The 12,146-nt window shown below is 48.0% G+C and overlaps 4 protein-coding genes across 4 annotated transcripts; 2 read left to right on the forward strand and 2 right to left on the reverse strand.

Moving 5' to 3' along the window:
• Positions 1 to 2,511: 2,511 nt before the first annotated feature.
• On the forward strand, positions 2,512 to 2,766 carry N7520_006204 (uncharacterized protein; the record flags this gene model as incomplete). The annotated part of the gene is made up of 1 exon (XM_057140138.1): positions 2,512 to 2,766. The coding sequence occupies one exon, from the start codon at positions 2,512 to 2,514 to the stop codon at positions 2,764 to 2,766; it is 255 nt and encodes an 84-aa protein (XP_056994144.1).
• A 403-nt stretch (positions 2,767 to 3,169) lies between these two features.
• N7520_006205 (autophagy protein 5) lies at positions 3,170 to 4,252 on the forward strand (the record flags this gene model as incomplete). The annotated part of the gene is made up of 3 exons (XM_057140139.1): positions 3,170 to 3,289; positions 3,349 to 3,781; positions 3,849 to 4,252. The coding sequence occupies 3 exons, from the start codon at positions 3,170 to 3,172 to the stop codon at positions 4,250 to 4,252; spliced, it is 957 nt and encodes a 318-aa protein (XP_056994145.1).
• A 282-nt stretch (positions 4,253 to 4,534) lies between these two features.
• On the reverse strand, positions 4,535 to 8,353 carry N7520_006206 (NACHT and Ankyrin domain protein; the record flags this gene model as incomplete). The annotated part of the gene is made up of 6 exons (XM_057140140.1): positions 4,535 to 6,827; positions 6,884 to 7,444; positions 7,505 to 7,529; positions 7,583 to 7,777; positions 7,836 to 7,900; positions 7,965 to 8,353. The coding sequence occupies 6 exons, from the start codon at positions 8,351 to 8,353 to the stop codon at positions 4,535 to 4,537; spliced, it is 3,528 nt and encodes a 1,175-aa protein (XP_056994146.1).
• Positions 8,354 to 9,549: 1,196 nt separating this feature from the next.
• On the reverse strand, positions 9,550 to 11,850 carry N7520_006207 (SAM and PH domain-containing protein; the record flags this gene model as incomplete). The annotated part of the gene is made up of 2 exons (XM_057140141.1): positions 9,550 to 11,754; positions 11,836 to 11,850. 2 exons carry the CDS (start codon positions 11,848 to 11,850, stop codon positions 9,550 to 9,552), a joined length of 2,220 nt encoding a protein of 739 aa, XP_056994147.1.
• Positions 11,851 to 12,146: the final 296 nt, after the last annotated feature.

A 12,146-nucleotide genomic window follows, 5' to 3' on the forward strand; every position in this document is an offset into this window, starting at 1 on the left:
CTTCTATGGGTTTTATGACCTCAACGGCTTATTTCGCCTTCCTAGTGGCCATTATCTGTCATCCTTGCTACGAATTTTCATACTTTTTTATCATGCAAAAGGGATATCTCTAACTTTTGCCAAGTATAATTTTGGCCAAGACGACTTGAAGAAAATTCCGCCATAACATTTTTGCCTTTAGCCGTTTGTCCACAATTGGGGGGCCTTGAGGGGAGCTGAGGGGAATTTTTTCCACCGGTGAACGTTCTGGTTCGCCACATGGTGCGTAATAATGTATTACTAACAGGTCGGGCATATCCTTTGTCCCCCGGATCAGACGGGTTTGAAATTGTGGAGAGGGAACTCTAGGATAAGAACTGAGGGGGATCAGTAAAGTCCCGCTCCATAAAGACCCCCATGTTCGAAAATATCTGGAATGGGGTGCATGAAAATTCGTCACTGGCGTGCCTTGGCTCCGCGGGGAGAACCCTTAACCACGGCGTTACGGATTGTCGCCGAATATTTTATGCGTAGAAAAGGATAAAGAAATGACGCTAAACTTTATGCGGAGGGTCCTTAATGGATCACGTGACTTATCTTCCACTTTTCCCGTTTCTACGTATCTAATTGGCTTGACGATCGTGGAGAAGTCTCCCCCATACCAAAGTCACCCTCCAGACATGACTCAGTCCCTCTCCAGTATGAATTCATAGGACGTAGAGCCGATCTCGGGTAGATTTAACTCTGGGGAATTCTTTGACTTTTTGTTTGCCTTATCGTCATAGGGCCCGTTAGATACCCAATTGCCACCCCAGAAACTTTACTTGTAGTTTATGGTTCTACGGTGAGAACGGGTGAAGATAGACCCAGGGTATTCAGAGAAATTCACTCACGTAATGTTGACCTGAAATGTTTATTCTATCTTCTTCCATGCCGAGGTTTACGCCGTACAAGCCAAGCTATTGATTTTAGAATCACACCGAAGAGCTGTTGAGAGCACCAAGTGGATCCACCTGTGCCGGATCCCGTCCATTATCATCCTCCGGTGAGGACACTTGGCTAGGTTGGATCGAAGTCAGATGAAAAGCAGATTTTTTCTGCTAGATCTGTCCCACGTTTTCACGTAAAGACTCTACCCAGGTCGGCTTCGGTGAATCTTACCTGAAGCGGCCCGAAAAGTAAGCTTACTTGCGGTCTTGGCAGCTTTAGAAGTTTCTATCACGGCCCGGATCCGTGAATGCCGAGCGCTGAGACATAGATAGGAGAAGCCGGCCGCCGGCATCCGGCATAGGATTATGTACAAATTACTATAACAGCCACGCTTGTAAAAATAGACCAATGCCTATGTGATTCATCTGTTAATTAAAATTTTTCTTCGTTATCTAATCTGAATCTTTTAATCTACCCCTGACCAATTTACCACGGTTCAAATGACAGTGCCGGTGACAGATCTATGGATCCACGACTGGTCAGTCAACCCATGGATAATAATCCCACCAGGCGTCTAGACTCGAACATATATATATTTTATTATCAATGTAAACAAGTTCTTTATTACGTACAGTATTAAGAATTCCTGGACCGAAAAATCCTGCATGTTTGTAGCATAGTGGTCGCATGTTGTCCTTATTGAAGGCGCTCCTGCATATGGCCCCGAATATATATATTTCTGCAAATTTAGGGCCACGGCCAGCACACTAGGATTTCAGGCCTCGGATTGGTTTCAAGTTCTGGTACATATAGGAAGGAGTTTCAATGTTGTATAATATTCACAGTATGTAGAAGTTCTTTGAAGTATTCATTGCAGCATTCATCAATGTTCTTGAAGAGTGCAGCCCTGGAGTCCTGGAAGAATTGATAGATATGTACTTCGTACCTACAACCAGTCATCTGAGACTGACCCATTATCAATAGCTCCCCACCTGGACAGCTTCCAAGGTCCATGCGTCGTTCGGCACTGACAGGCTTATCTAGGTAGTGATCATCTGAACTCGAATGGTGCATGGATCGCTTCTACTCCGCACAGACTAAAGGATGGATCCTCAAGTTGGACGTCTACGGACGCCATATTATAACAACCTGCTCTCATGGCGAAAAGCACGTATGTTGAGGTACAATTATCCCTCTGTAGCTGCGTCCTAATGTACGCCGCCGTACAGAGCCCAGACGAGAAAATCATGAATGAACTAGGGCGCTTGGGCAGACCTGCCAGTTGCAGAATCCTGTGAACCTGCGCCTCGATGGCATAGACTCACTGCTACCATCGTTGCAGGTGCCAATTTGCGAATATGGCAAGTGTCCGAACAATAGGCTACCCCAAGTATGGAGGTGGTTGTCCGGGGCAGCCTTCGAGTACGGAGGGTGGAAAGGTGGCTACTGCCTGCGACCGGAGCCCAGATGTCTGCTTCGTATGTCGCGGCACTTTATTTGGGTAGGTTTTGGCTCAAGAAACCCGGCGTGATTGTCGACTGGGACATAGTATGGAGTTGGGTCAGCCGGAATTGCCGTACCCGAGCTGGGAGAGCATGAGCAATGGGTGCTCATTGCCTCGAAAACGGCGATGTGATCACGAAAAGTCCATTAATAGATCGAATTTTTGCCCCTGGTATTCAAATGAGGAAGACTGGACAAATCCTGGAGGTCGATCAAGAGTGTCGTGGACAACAAGGAGGTGCGCGACCGAAGCTGGTGCTGAACATCGAAACGGTCGCAAACACTACGGGTTTGGAAAATTCGCTAGCGAGAAAAACGGTGGATCCGATCGAGGAGATTGCGTTAATTCTATGAGGTTGTAGATGATTAGACATCGTGGTCAGGTAGTTGTATGATGTAAGTGCTGCTAACCTGGGGAACTCATGTTACCCCCCACAATCACGTGTGACCGACCGCCAACCACAACATTCGCTCCAAACAACGTCAACATTCATTGATGAAAGCCAGATCATTGTTGAATCGGCTATAGGAGCTATATGTGAGGAACATTATTTTGAGATAGTGTTCCCGGCAATAGTCCAGACACAATCTAGAAGCCTTATTCTTTAATGGAATGCGCCTTGCGCCTGTTGATCAGTATATCACAACTGGAAGACTGATAAGTGGTCCGTGAACTGCCGCATGTGTTAGGACTGTTAGCTGATATCCGGTCAGCATCTGTAGTAAACATTTTAGCACCGAGGTCGGTCCAATCCTCATGGAGAAACAGGCTTCCCCCGTGGCCATCCAGCGCAGCGTCTGGGATGGGCGGATACCATTAGAGATCGTCCTTGCACCTTCTGAAAGCCGAACATTTGATAAGACTGATCCATACCTTGTACGTTGCTTCTCTGCCCTGGATGAAGTCTCTTGAGCTATATTGACGGTGCTGTTCAGATCGCCTGTCATCGTGTCTCATATCTCCCCTCGCTGCTACCAAGGCTTCGAGCATTCTTCTCAACCTCGTTGATTGAGCCTGACTCTCAACATCACGAAGGCTGGTTCGCTTTCGAAGGCGTACCTTTAAAATGGCACTATCCCATCGGCCTACTATTTGACCTCTACGCCGGCGCAGAACCCGCGACCAGAAGTATTACCTCAAGCCCCGACCCACAGGAGCATGGATCACCGCTCCCATGGCGCCTGACTATCCACTTCAGCGACTGGCCCGTCGAAGACCTCGTCCGTCTCGACCCGGATGGAATGGTCATGAATGACGCGTTTATCAATAGCGTTAAAGAAGCAGATTTCCTGCGCAACGGCACAGCGAAAGGTATCATGAGTCTTTCCAAGGAGGACTCTTCCGGCCTATGGAAGGCCGTCGAGAATGGTAAGCTCCCCCATCGTAAACCCCAATCAGATATCATACGCATAACTGACGTGGAATCACTTAATAGTGGACCTCCCATCCTTTCAGCGAATTTCGAATACTCTTCTCCCTCCGCCATCACAACCGTTTCGCAATGTACCTGTTCGCATATTCCTCCCGCTTCCGCCAGATGAGGATTCTCCGTTGTTGAAGGTGGTGCAGACTCCGCTTCCTCCGTTTATACCGACATCGAGTGTTCAGGCTAGTCAATCCATCAGTGCGCGGTCCAGCCCAAGTACACAGCCTCAGACTGTCGGTAGTGTTTTAAATATGTTGCTTCCGAATCTGTTCCCGAGTAGGCGGACTCCAGTACTTGCAAAGCCTGTGCTGCATGGAGCGGTGCTTCCTATGTCTGCACCCATCGAAGAGGTGGTGAGGTGCTCTGCATATGGAGATGGTTGGGCATATATCGTTGTGCGAATGATGGGTTGAAATTAAGCCTACTGTGAATAGAACCATAATGAATTGAGTAATGAAAACTACGGTCTATCTAGTCTCTACTTTCTAATTAAATTTACTGACAGATTCACCGACTCGAAAAAAAACGAAGTAAATTGACATGTCTGCCTTAAAGATAAAACTTATTAGTGGGAAATATCATCGCTTGATCGCTTCGTGCCAACATGATCTCTCAGCTCGTCAGATCAAAAATGAGCTTGAGAGGCGGGTATCCATCAGTGCCAAAGTAATAAAAAAAAGCAGCCACTATATACCCTACACGTCTATGTGCGGAGCTTCACTTCCCACCAAAGTAGTGTCACCAGTAGCTTTCGATTGAGAGGAATCGGAGTCATCATCTTCAAAAATGGTTGTTGTGCTGTCCCTTCTACTCCTTTGGGGAACTGGACGCAGTTGTCCTTCTTCATCAAACCACAGCGATCCAAATGGGTTCTTCTTTGCAAGCTGGAAAGCCGTCACAGGTGTCTCCTTGTAAAAGTCTTCAGGATCTTCAAAGTCTGCCTTGATAGTACCGGTCTTCTCTGTAGGAATCTCGAGAGATAGATCGGCACCAGAATCGAGGAGTACGCGAAATACTGGTTCGCGTCCACGTTCAGCGGCGAGATGAAGAGGTGTTTTCCCTTCACCATTCGTAGTGTTCACGTTTGCACCATATTGAACGAGGTACTCAACGAGAGATGCCCGCGGATCGGGCGATGTTGTTGCAAGATGCAGAGGGGTGTCGGCAGAGGCCGACCCCGTCAATTCATTTATGGAGGCACCATTGCTGAGCAATAGTTGAATGTATTCAGCAGTGCGATCAGATGAAATCTCTGGGACCCCTGTTCCTGTATACACGGTCTGGTGGAGTGGGGTCCAGCCTTGAAAAGACATTGCTTTCACGTCGAGACCTTCATCTAGAGCCATCTTCAAAATATCGAGACAGCTCTGGTTGGATGGCGGAGTAAGATGGAGGATTGTTTCACCCTTTGCTGTCTGAACATCGATCTTGGCTCCCCAATCGAGCAACAGTCGGAACATGACTTTGTTTCCATTCATAGCAGCGCACTGAAGAGGAGTGTATCCTTGGGACGTGCGAGCTTCAATGTTTGCTCCTTGATTAAGAAGCTTGGTGACAACTCCAGTATGAACACTATAGCGAGCCTGTTCATGGAGAAGAGTCTCGCCTTGCTTGTTCCAGACGTTGATATCGGCTCCGCCAATGAGGAGGAGATCAAAGGCAATCCAATGTCCTTTCCAGGCGGCGTATTGTAGAGCTGTAGGGCCGGAAAGTGATTTTGCCTCTATGTGAGCACAGTGCTGAAGAAGGAGAGAGATTGCCTCGCAGTTATCCATGTTGGCTGCCAATTGGAGAGGAGTGTAGCCGTCGTCATTCGCGATGTCAATGGCCGCCCCCTTTTCCAAAAGAAACAAAATGATTCGAGGTCGCCGACACTTTACTGCTATATGAAGAGCAGTGTTTCCAGTATCTGGATTTTGCAAATCCAAATCCACCTTGTACTTGACCAGTAGTGGGACTGTAGACTCATCAGTCGCAGTTCCAACGGCAGCATGAAGACTCGAATCGCCCCTGTTGTCAAGCTTATGGAAGTCAATGTGCTCGGCAAACAAAAGCTTCATGCATTTCCGGTAACCTTTGATGGATGCGATATGCAGAGCGGTCTGGCCATAGGCGTTGGTCGCATTGACACTGGCTCCTCTCTCAAGCAAGAATCCCACCATTTCGTCGTTGCCTTGGTAAACGGCACAATGCAACGGTGTGACACCTAAAGCGTTCTCTTGAGCATTCACATTTGCGCCCTGTTCCAAAAGCCGCTTGGCTTTCCCGGGAATCCCGAAGAATGCCAGGAAATGAAGACCAGTCCAGTCATTGGGGTACTTTCCCAGACCTAGCTCGGATGGCATACCGTTCGCTCTTCCTCTTTCATAATCAAGAGGTGGCCTTCTCCAAAGAAGCTTATTGAGGAAAGTTTTGATCAGCACCTGGAAAGTCTGCTCATCCTCATCCACCTCTCGAGCATGTAGACCCCAGTAAGCCGCAGCATAGCTGACGAGGCCTTTGTTAATGATCCGAGATGAGCCCGGTTCGTTGTCATAGCACTCATCTACCACTTCGTCGGGACTAATTATTGACAAGCAAGCTTCTGTGATGTCCTTTTGTGCCGATGGGAAGAAGACCCTGGCTGCAGAGCCCTCGAGGTACTCCTTTGCGGTTCGATGAACAAATCGAACACTACCAGAGACTGCATCAACAGTCAAGAGCCCTGCGCTCTGGATCTGGAGATAATGCTCGAATGTCATTGAATCTGGCTTTGCTGTGGTATCATCATCAACAGCACTTCGAAGTTCAGCGACCGACAGTGATCTTAAGGCATAAAGAGCCCAGTAAACGTAACGAGTTGCCGATGAGCTGTGGCTAACGACTTGTTTCATTGACTCCCCATATGCCTCTGCAAGATTTTCGGGAAGATTAAGGAGCGCCTTCTCAAGTAAAGCTTTATCATTATACTGTGATAAGAGATCCAGATGGATTTTGGCCAGCAGGAATCTATGTTCAACATGTTAGCATGGTGCTATGTACCGAAGCATTGGAAAGGGACTCACATTCCGTGAGACTTTTCCACCACAGAATGAAGAATTTCATCTTCAAATTTGATATCTGGATTCTTTTCTCCGATGATATTGCGGATACTGCTGTCCGACTTTGTACGGGCAAGGGTGTAGAGTCCAATGTCCTCCGGTGGCGCCAAGACGCTCACGTATCCTGAATTGTCCAGTGGCTTTGTGCCATTCATTTCTCGCAGCGTAACAAGCAGTTGTGCATGCTGCGGAAGCTTGTGCATTCGGCCCAAGATGCGATCTTTATCTGAAAACGTATCAAGTCCATCAAGAATCAACAGTACTTTCGAGAAACGATTGATCTCGGCTCGGATGGCATTTTGGTATGCCTTGGAGGAAGCACTTCCTTTCCTCAGAGCTTCCGCTTGGTACAAGGAAGACGTCGCATAAGAAAGGCTGCGCTTTCGGAAAACCAACTGAGCCAGAACGGTCTTTAACAGGTCGATTGATGGCCCTTCTTTCCCACTCTCGCCTTGGCAAAAGACAAACACTGTTGCGACATCGGGTGAAGTAAATGTCTTTTGAAGAAAGTCGATGATGAGGGACCTTGAACAAATATTAGCTTGATGCAATGAAAAGGCCAGCAGTATTTTATTTTAAACTTACGATAAGAATGTTTTGCCAGCACCCGCTGTGAGTGAAAAGTCAATATAGACAAGCCCAAAGAGGTTCGAGAAGACTCACGAGGCCCGATACAATACAGCGTCCTGTAACCTCCTATCAACCACTGCCTGAAGTTTGAATTTTCAAAGATCCACGAGCAAGATCCCTGTTGTCGTCGGTTGCAAAGGTCCGCAAGGGTGATAAACTGTTCGGACGACAGTCGACTAGTTAGACTTAGGGTATCATCTTCAAACTGCTGATCATTTTTGAGACCACCTGAGAACGTATCATTAGATTCAACAACTGAAGTCTCAAACGCTTAAAGCTGCCTTACTAGTTTCCACATCGCGGTGTCGCTTCAAATCGGATCGAATCTGCCTATCTAACATTGCTCGTTCCCTTGGCATATTGATTAGCTCAACAAATATGGAAATGGTATTTGATCATCGCAGAAAACTCTTACTCGGAATCAGGCTGCATGGACAGAAGGAACATAATCTTGTATTGCTCCAATCGGGGAATATAGGTTTTATCCAAAAGGTGCTTTCGAAAGTAGAAGGGGCTTACACCTCCAGGTTGGAAGTAGAGCTCGAGAGACTTCATGCTCAATCTGAACCACGAGAGAAGCTCGTCGAGGGCCCGAAGGCGCCCGACTGCGACGAACCATTTCTGTTCGGCCCAGCTAATCTCATCCTTGATGCGATAGAGAAGATCCAATAAGTCCGTAAGTAGCGATAATGAACGAATGGAAGCATCATGTGAGTCTCGTCCTGTATTCAGGCAGCGCATCGCCACTCGGGTGAACTGGGCGGCCTGGGCCAGACTGTCGCGAACTTCAGACACATTCACCATGATGTGTTACTACTATAGGCATCGATGCGAGTCAAACGAAGGGCAAAAAGACGTCCCACCAAAGATGATGCTAAGGAAAAGAATCAGGAGATCGAAACTCAATACCGCCGAACTCCCGGCACTAGGCCATGCTTACTCAAGAAATCGGATTGTTACCACCAACACGGTGCGTGCCCCCTGCGCGGCTGGAGGGGTAACGGCGTAGGATGATCCTGCACCTTGCTAACCCTCCACTCAATTTCTTCTTCTTCCTCGATAACAGTTGGGGGCGGCTAGTTAGTATGTGCTCAACACGTTGACCCCGGACGGTGGACAAGGGAACTTGCATTCGATCGGCCATTCACACAAAGTTGCTCAACCAACAGTGGTCCACCACCACGCCTATCTCAGACCGGAAAGAGTCTCTGGCATAGTAAAAACGTGATTTTCGGGCGCTAAGCAGAAATTGTCCACCAGCACCAGACCAAAATTTCTGTATTCTGATTTCTGTTTGGTCAGTAGCAGCAGCGGATGAGTGGATCCGATGCACTGTGATCACCCCCGCGATGCACCTCGAGGAGCACGGGCCCAGTATTGCACCAGTGTCTGTGTGTGATTTAGCGCCCTTAGGAAATCGCTCATTTGTCGATCACCTATTGCAGCCACAATCACACAGGAAAACTGGAGAGAATGTCCCCAAACGTGACACGAGGCACAGTAGCTGAAACTAGTCGTTCATGAATTTAAGGTCAAGCATGCCACAATCCAAGAACATTAATTAGCCAGGATCTGGGAACAGTGAGGGGAAACATGCCATTAATTGACTATTTCATTGTTGAGAAATTATTCACTTTTTTTTTGACTTGGAATCTATCATAAATCCCTCAAGTACTCTTTACACCGCTACGATATTTTGGGAATGTGGTTTCAGTGAGATCCAGCTCTTAGTTGTGATTTTCAATACTATCGTGGTAAATGTTTTAAACCGTGAGGTTCACATCTAGTCTGGGGTAACATTTGGCTCCCCAAGTATATTCATAAACAAATGCGCCTTATGGCTTCCTGTGCCACAAGGTCTCAACAAAAAGGAAAATCATAGACTCGTACCATATAGGCTTCGCGCTGTAACAAAAAAAAGCGAACACATGAGAGGGTATACTGTGCACGTGTAAAGGGGAAACGAGAGTTGGAACGTGATACCATAGAAAGCAGAGGCATTATATGAAATTGCCGTTGACATTAAGGCTCGCACCGCTCTCGCGACCGCGACGAAGAGCTTTTGCCAGCATAAGCTCACGCATCCAATCAATGCGCTCATCGCGGGTTTTGACAGCAAAGTGGTGCGATTTAGGGCCGTTGGTAAAAATCGACTTCCGGTCAAATGTGGCTGTACTAGGAGGTGATGGAATCAGAGAGAAAGAAAAAGCGGTTCCTCCACGGGTGTTATCGGTGCGCTTCAAAACAGTCTTCTTGAATGCGGCGGTCAACTTAGAGCTGGAGGCAAGCGATGAGCAAGCTACAGCATAATCATCGATATCAATATACTCAAGAGCCTTTGAGTCTTGTTGAGCAGCCTGCTCGCTTGTGAACATGCCAAGCCGCGTGCCCCGTAAAGCGAAAGCGTGTTCATTCCATTCATGGCGCAAAAGACGAGTGGTCTTGCGCTTCTTCATCCACCCGCTATGGATGATTTCGTCGCTGACTTCACCAGTGGGGCTAAATGGATTGTTTCGGTAACTACCAGCACGTGGAGTTCGCTCCAAATCATCTGGCGTCTCTATAGGAGACATCATCCGACCCTCATTAAGACGGCCCATATAGGGCGGGGAGATCTTGCGTCTGTGGTTGCCGAACTTGGTAGATTCAGGTCGATCAATCGGGCTCGTTCTGTAATGCATATAGTTTCCAAAACGCATATCTGGGGGCACTGATTGCGAAAAGCGACGCTCAACAGGCCCAAATGGAATCGCAGTTAAAGGAATATCCACCTCAGAAAAGGGAGACGTTTGCCCATAGTGGGGATCCTGGCGATAATAGTCAGAAGGAGAGAAGAGATCAGCGTGTGAAGTCGAGACTTGCTCAGCAATAGAATGCTGAAAAGGTGCCCTTCTCCGAACCATAGAAGGAGTGATGGTGCGTTGCCCAGAGAGATTGCCAGCGCTTCTTGGAGATGGCCCATGGGTGCTCGGAATGCGAAGCTTGGGGAGGCTGCGAAGATTCTCGGCAAGGGACCCAGGAGAGTCTGCATCAGGAGAAGGGAAAGCCTCGGCTGGGGGAGTTGCGGGATCAGAAACTGGTTGCAATCGGCTCAGGCGTTGGAAGTTCAAGAAATTCCGCACGTTCTCCTGGGGATCGCGTGGCAGAACTTCATGAAGCTGTCCCTCTGATAGTGGTGACTCAGATACTTGGTTCTGACCAAGGGCATCGGAAGATGCGACAATGGAAGGAGTGACTTCCGACTTCGGAGGTTTAGCAATGTTGCGAGCACATGAGTTTCCATGGTCGCTGACAACGACCGTGGGACTAGCCACAGCGTCAATAGGACTATCCTGAGATATGCGGGTGAATCGAGCGTGCTGCTTTTGCCACTTGCGGCAGTCCTCACCCTTCGAGCACCTGTGAATCTTAGGGATTACCTGCTCGATGCCAACAACGGAAACCGAATCATTTGGGCCAATAGCACCTGCACGGCGGCGTCTTCTTTGACGGCGCAGGTGAAAGTCTTCGTTTTCGGTTTGAGGAGACGTCGCTTCGCAGGCCACTGGGGTAGCATTGCAACTCCTATATCCCACCTCGGCAGTTGTGGAATGAGGTGTTGGCTCTCGTGAGACGGGCTCCGAGGGAGGGCATGGCTGTGAGTCATTGGAAAGGGAGCTTTTACGGAGGCTTCGAATCGAAGCCATCAATTGATGGCGTTTGCCAAAAGATTGAATGTCAAGCTCCTTAAGGTCTTGTTGCTGAAGCTCCAGTAAAATTTCTCCAGAGATATCATTGATAAAAAACTTTTCAATAATACCATCATCAAAGTTCAGCTTCTGCAACCAGCCAACGACAGTTTGTGGATCCCAACTCGCCACTTGCGTTATATCGGGCTCTGATGGGTCTTCGAGCACGGTCTGAAGTGGTGTGCGTGGATTTGGTACGCTTGGAACAGGCGTGTCTCTTCGACCAGGCTCGAAGGGAGATGCGGGTATATAGTAAGAGACGCCCGTGTCGCTGTCTGAGTCACCATCGAAGATCAGATCGATCTCAACCGTTGACTTGATGTCCATAGACCCATCTGACATGCGAAACAAATGAGGACCCTCCGGGCCAGATATGGGGTTGTCGTCGATATGGAAGTGGAAGGAAGTGAGTCCGGTGGAGGCGGGTGTCTTGATATCATCAGGGGTGGAAGCAGTTGTTACACTTGAGGTGTCAAGCTAAATATAAATGCATGAGTCATTTCAAGGTCTCTGTAGAAGCCTTGGGTCCTTTAAATTGAATACGTACTGATAAAATACTTCGTGAGGAGTCATCCAAAGATTCGGACTGAGAGTCCGAGTCAATTTCTGTATCCAAGATCTCCGTAGATAGCGATGGTGGGCTCGGAGGACGAGTGAGCTTTGACGATGTAAATGTCCCATTGACCTTCGATCGAATGTACTTAAGTGCAGCACGATGATCACGTTGACTGGCCTATTTAGTTCGTTAGTATGATATCAAGGCGGGGAAGGCATGTATTAGCGTCCCATTTTGGAGACTGGTATTGGCGAGGATAAGTAGGATATTGTTTGGCCCTAGAGGATAATTGGCATACAAAGTCCTAAGCTCT

This window comes from Penicillium odoratum (genome assembly GCF_028828045.1).
Source record: "Penicillium odoratum strain IBT 22623 chromosome Unknown utg000005l_segment0_segment0, whole genome shotgun sequence".
Classification (NCBI taxonomy): domain Eukaryota; kingdom Fungi; phylum Ascomycota; class Eurotiomycetes; order Eurotiales; family Aspergillaceae; genus Penicillium; species Penicillium odoratum.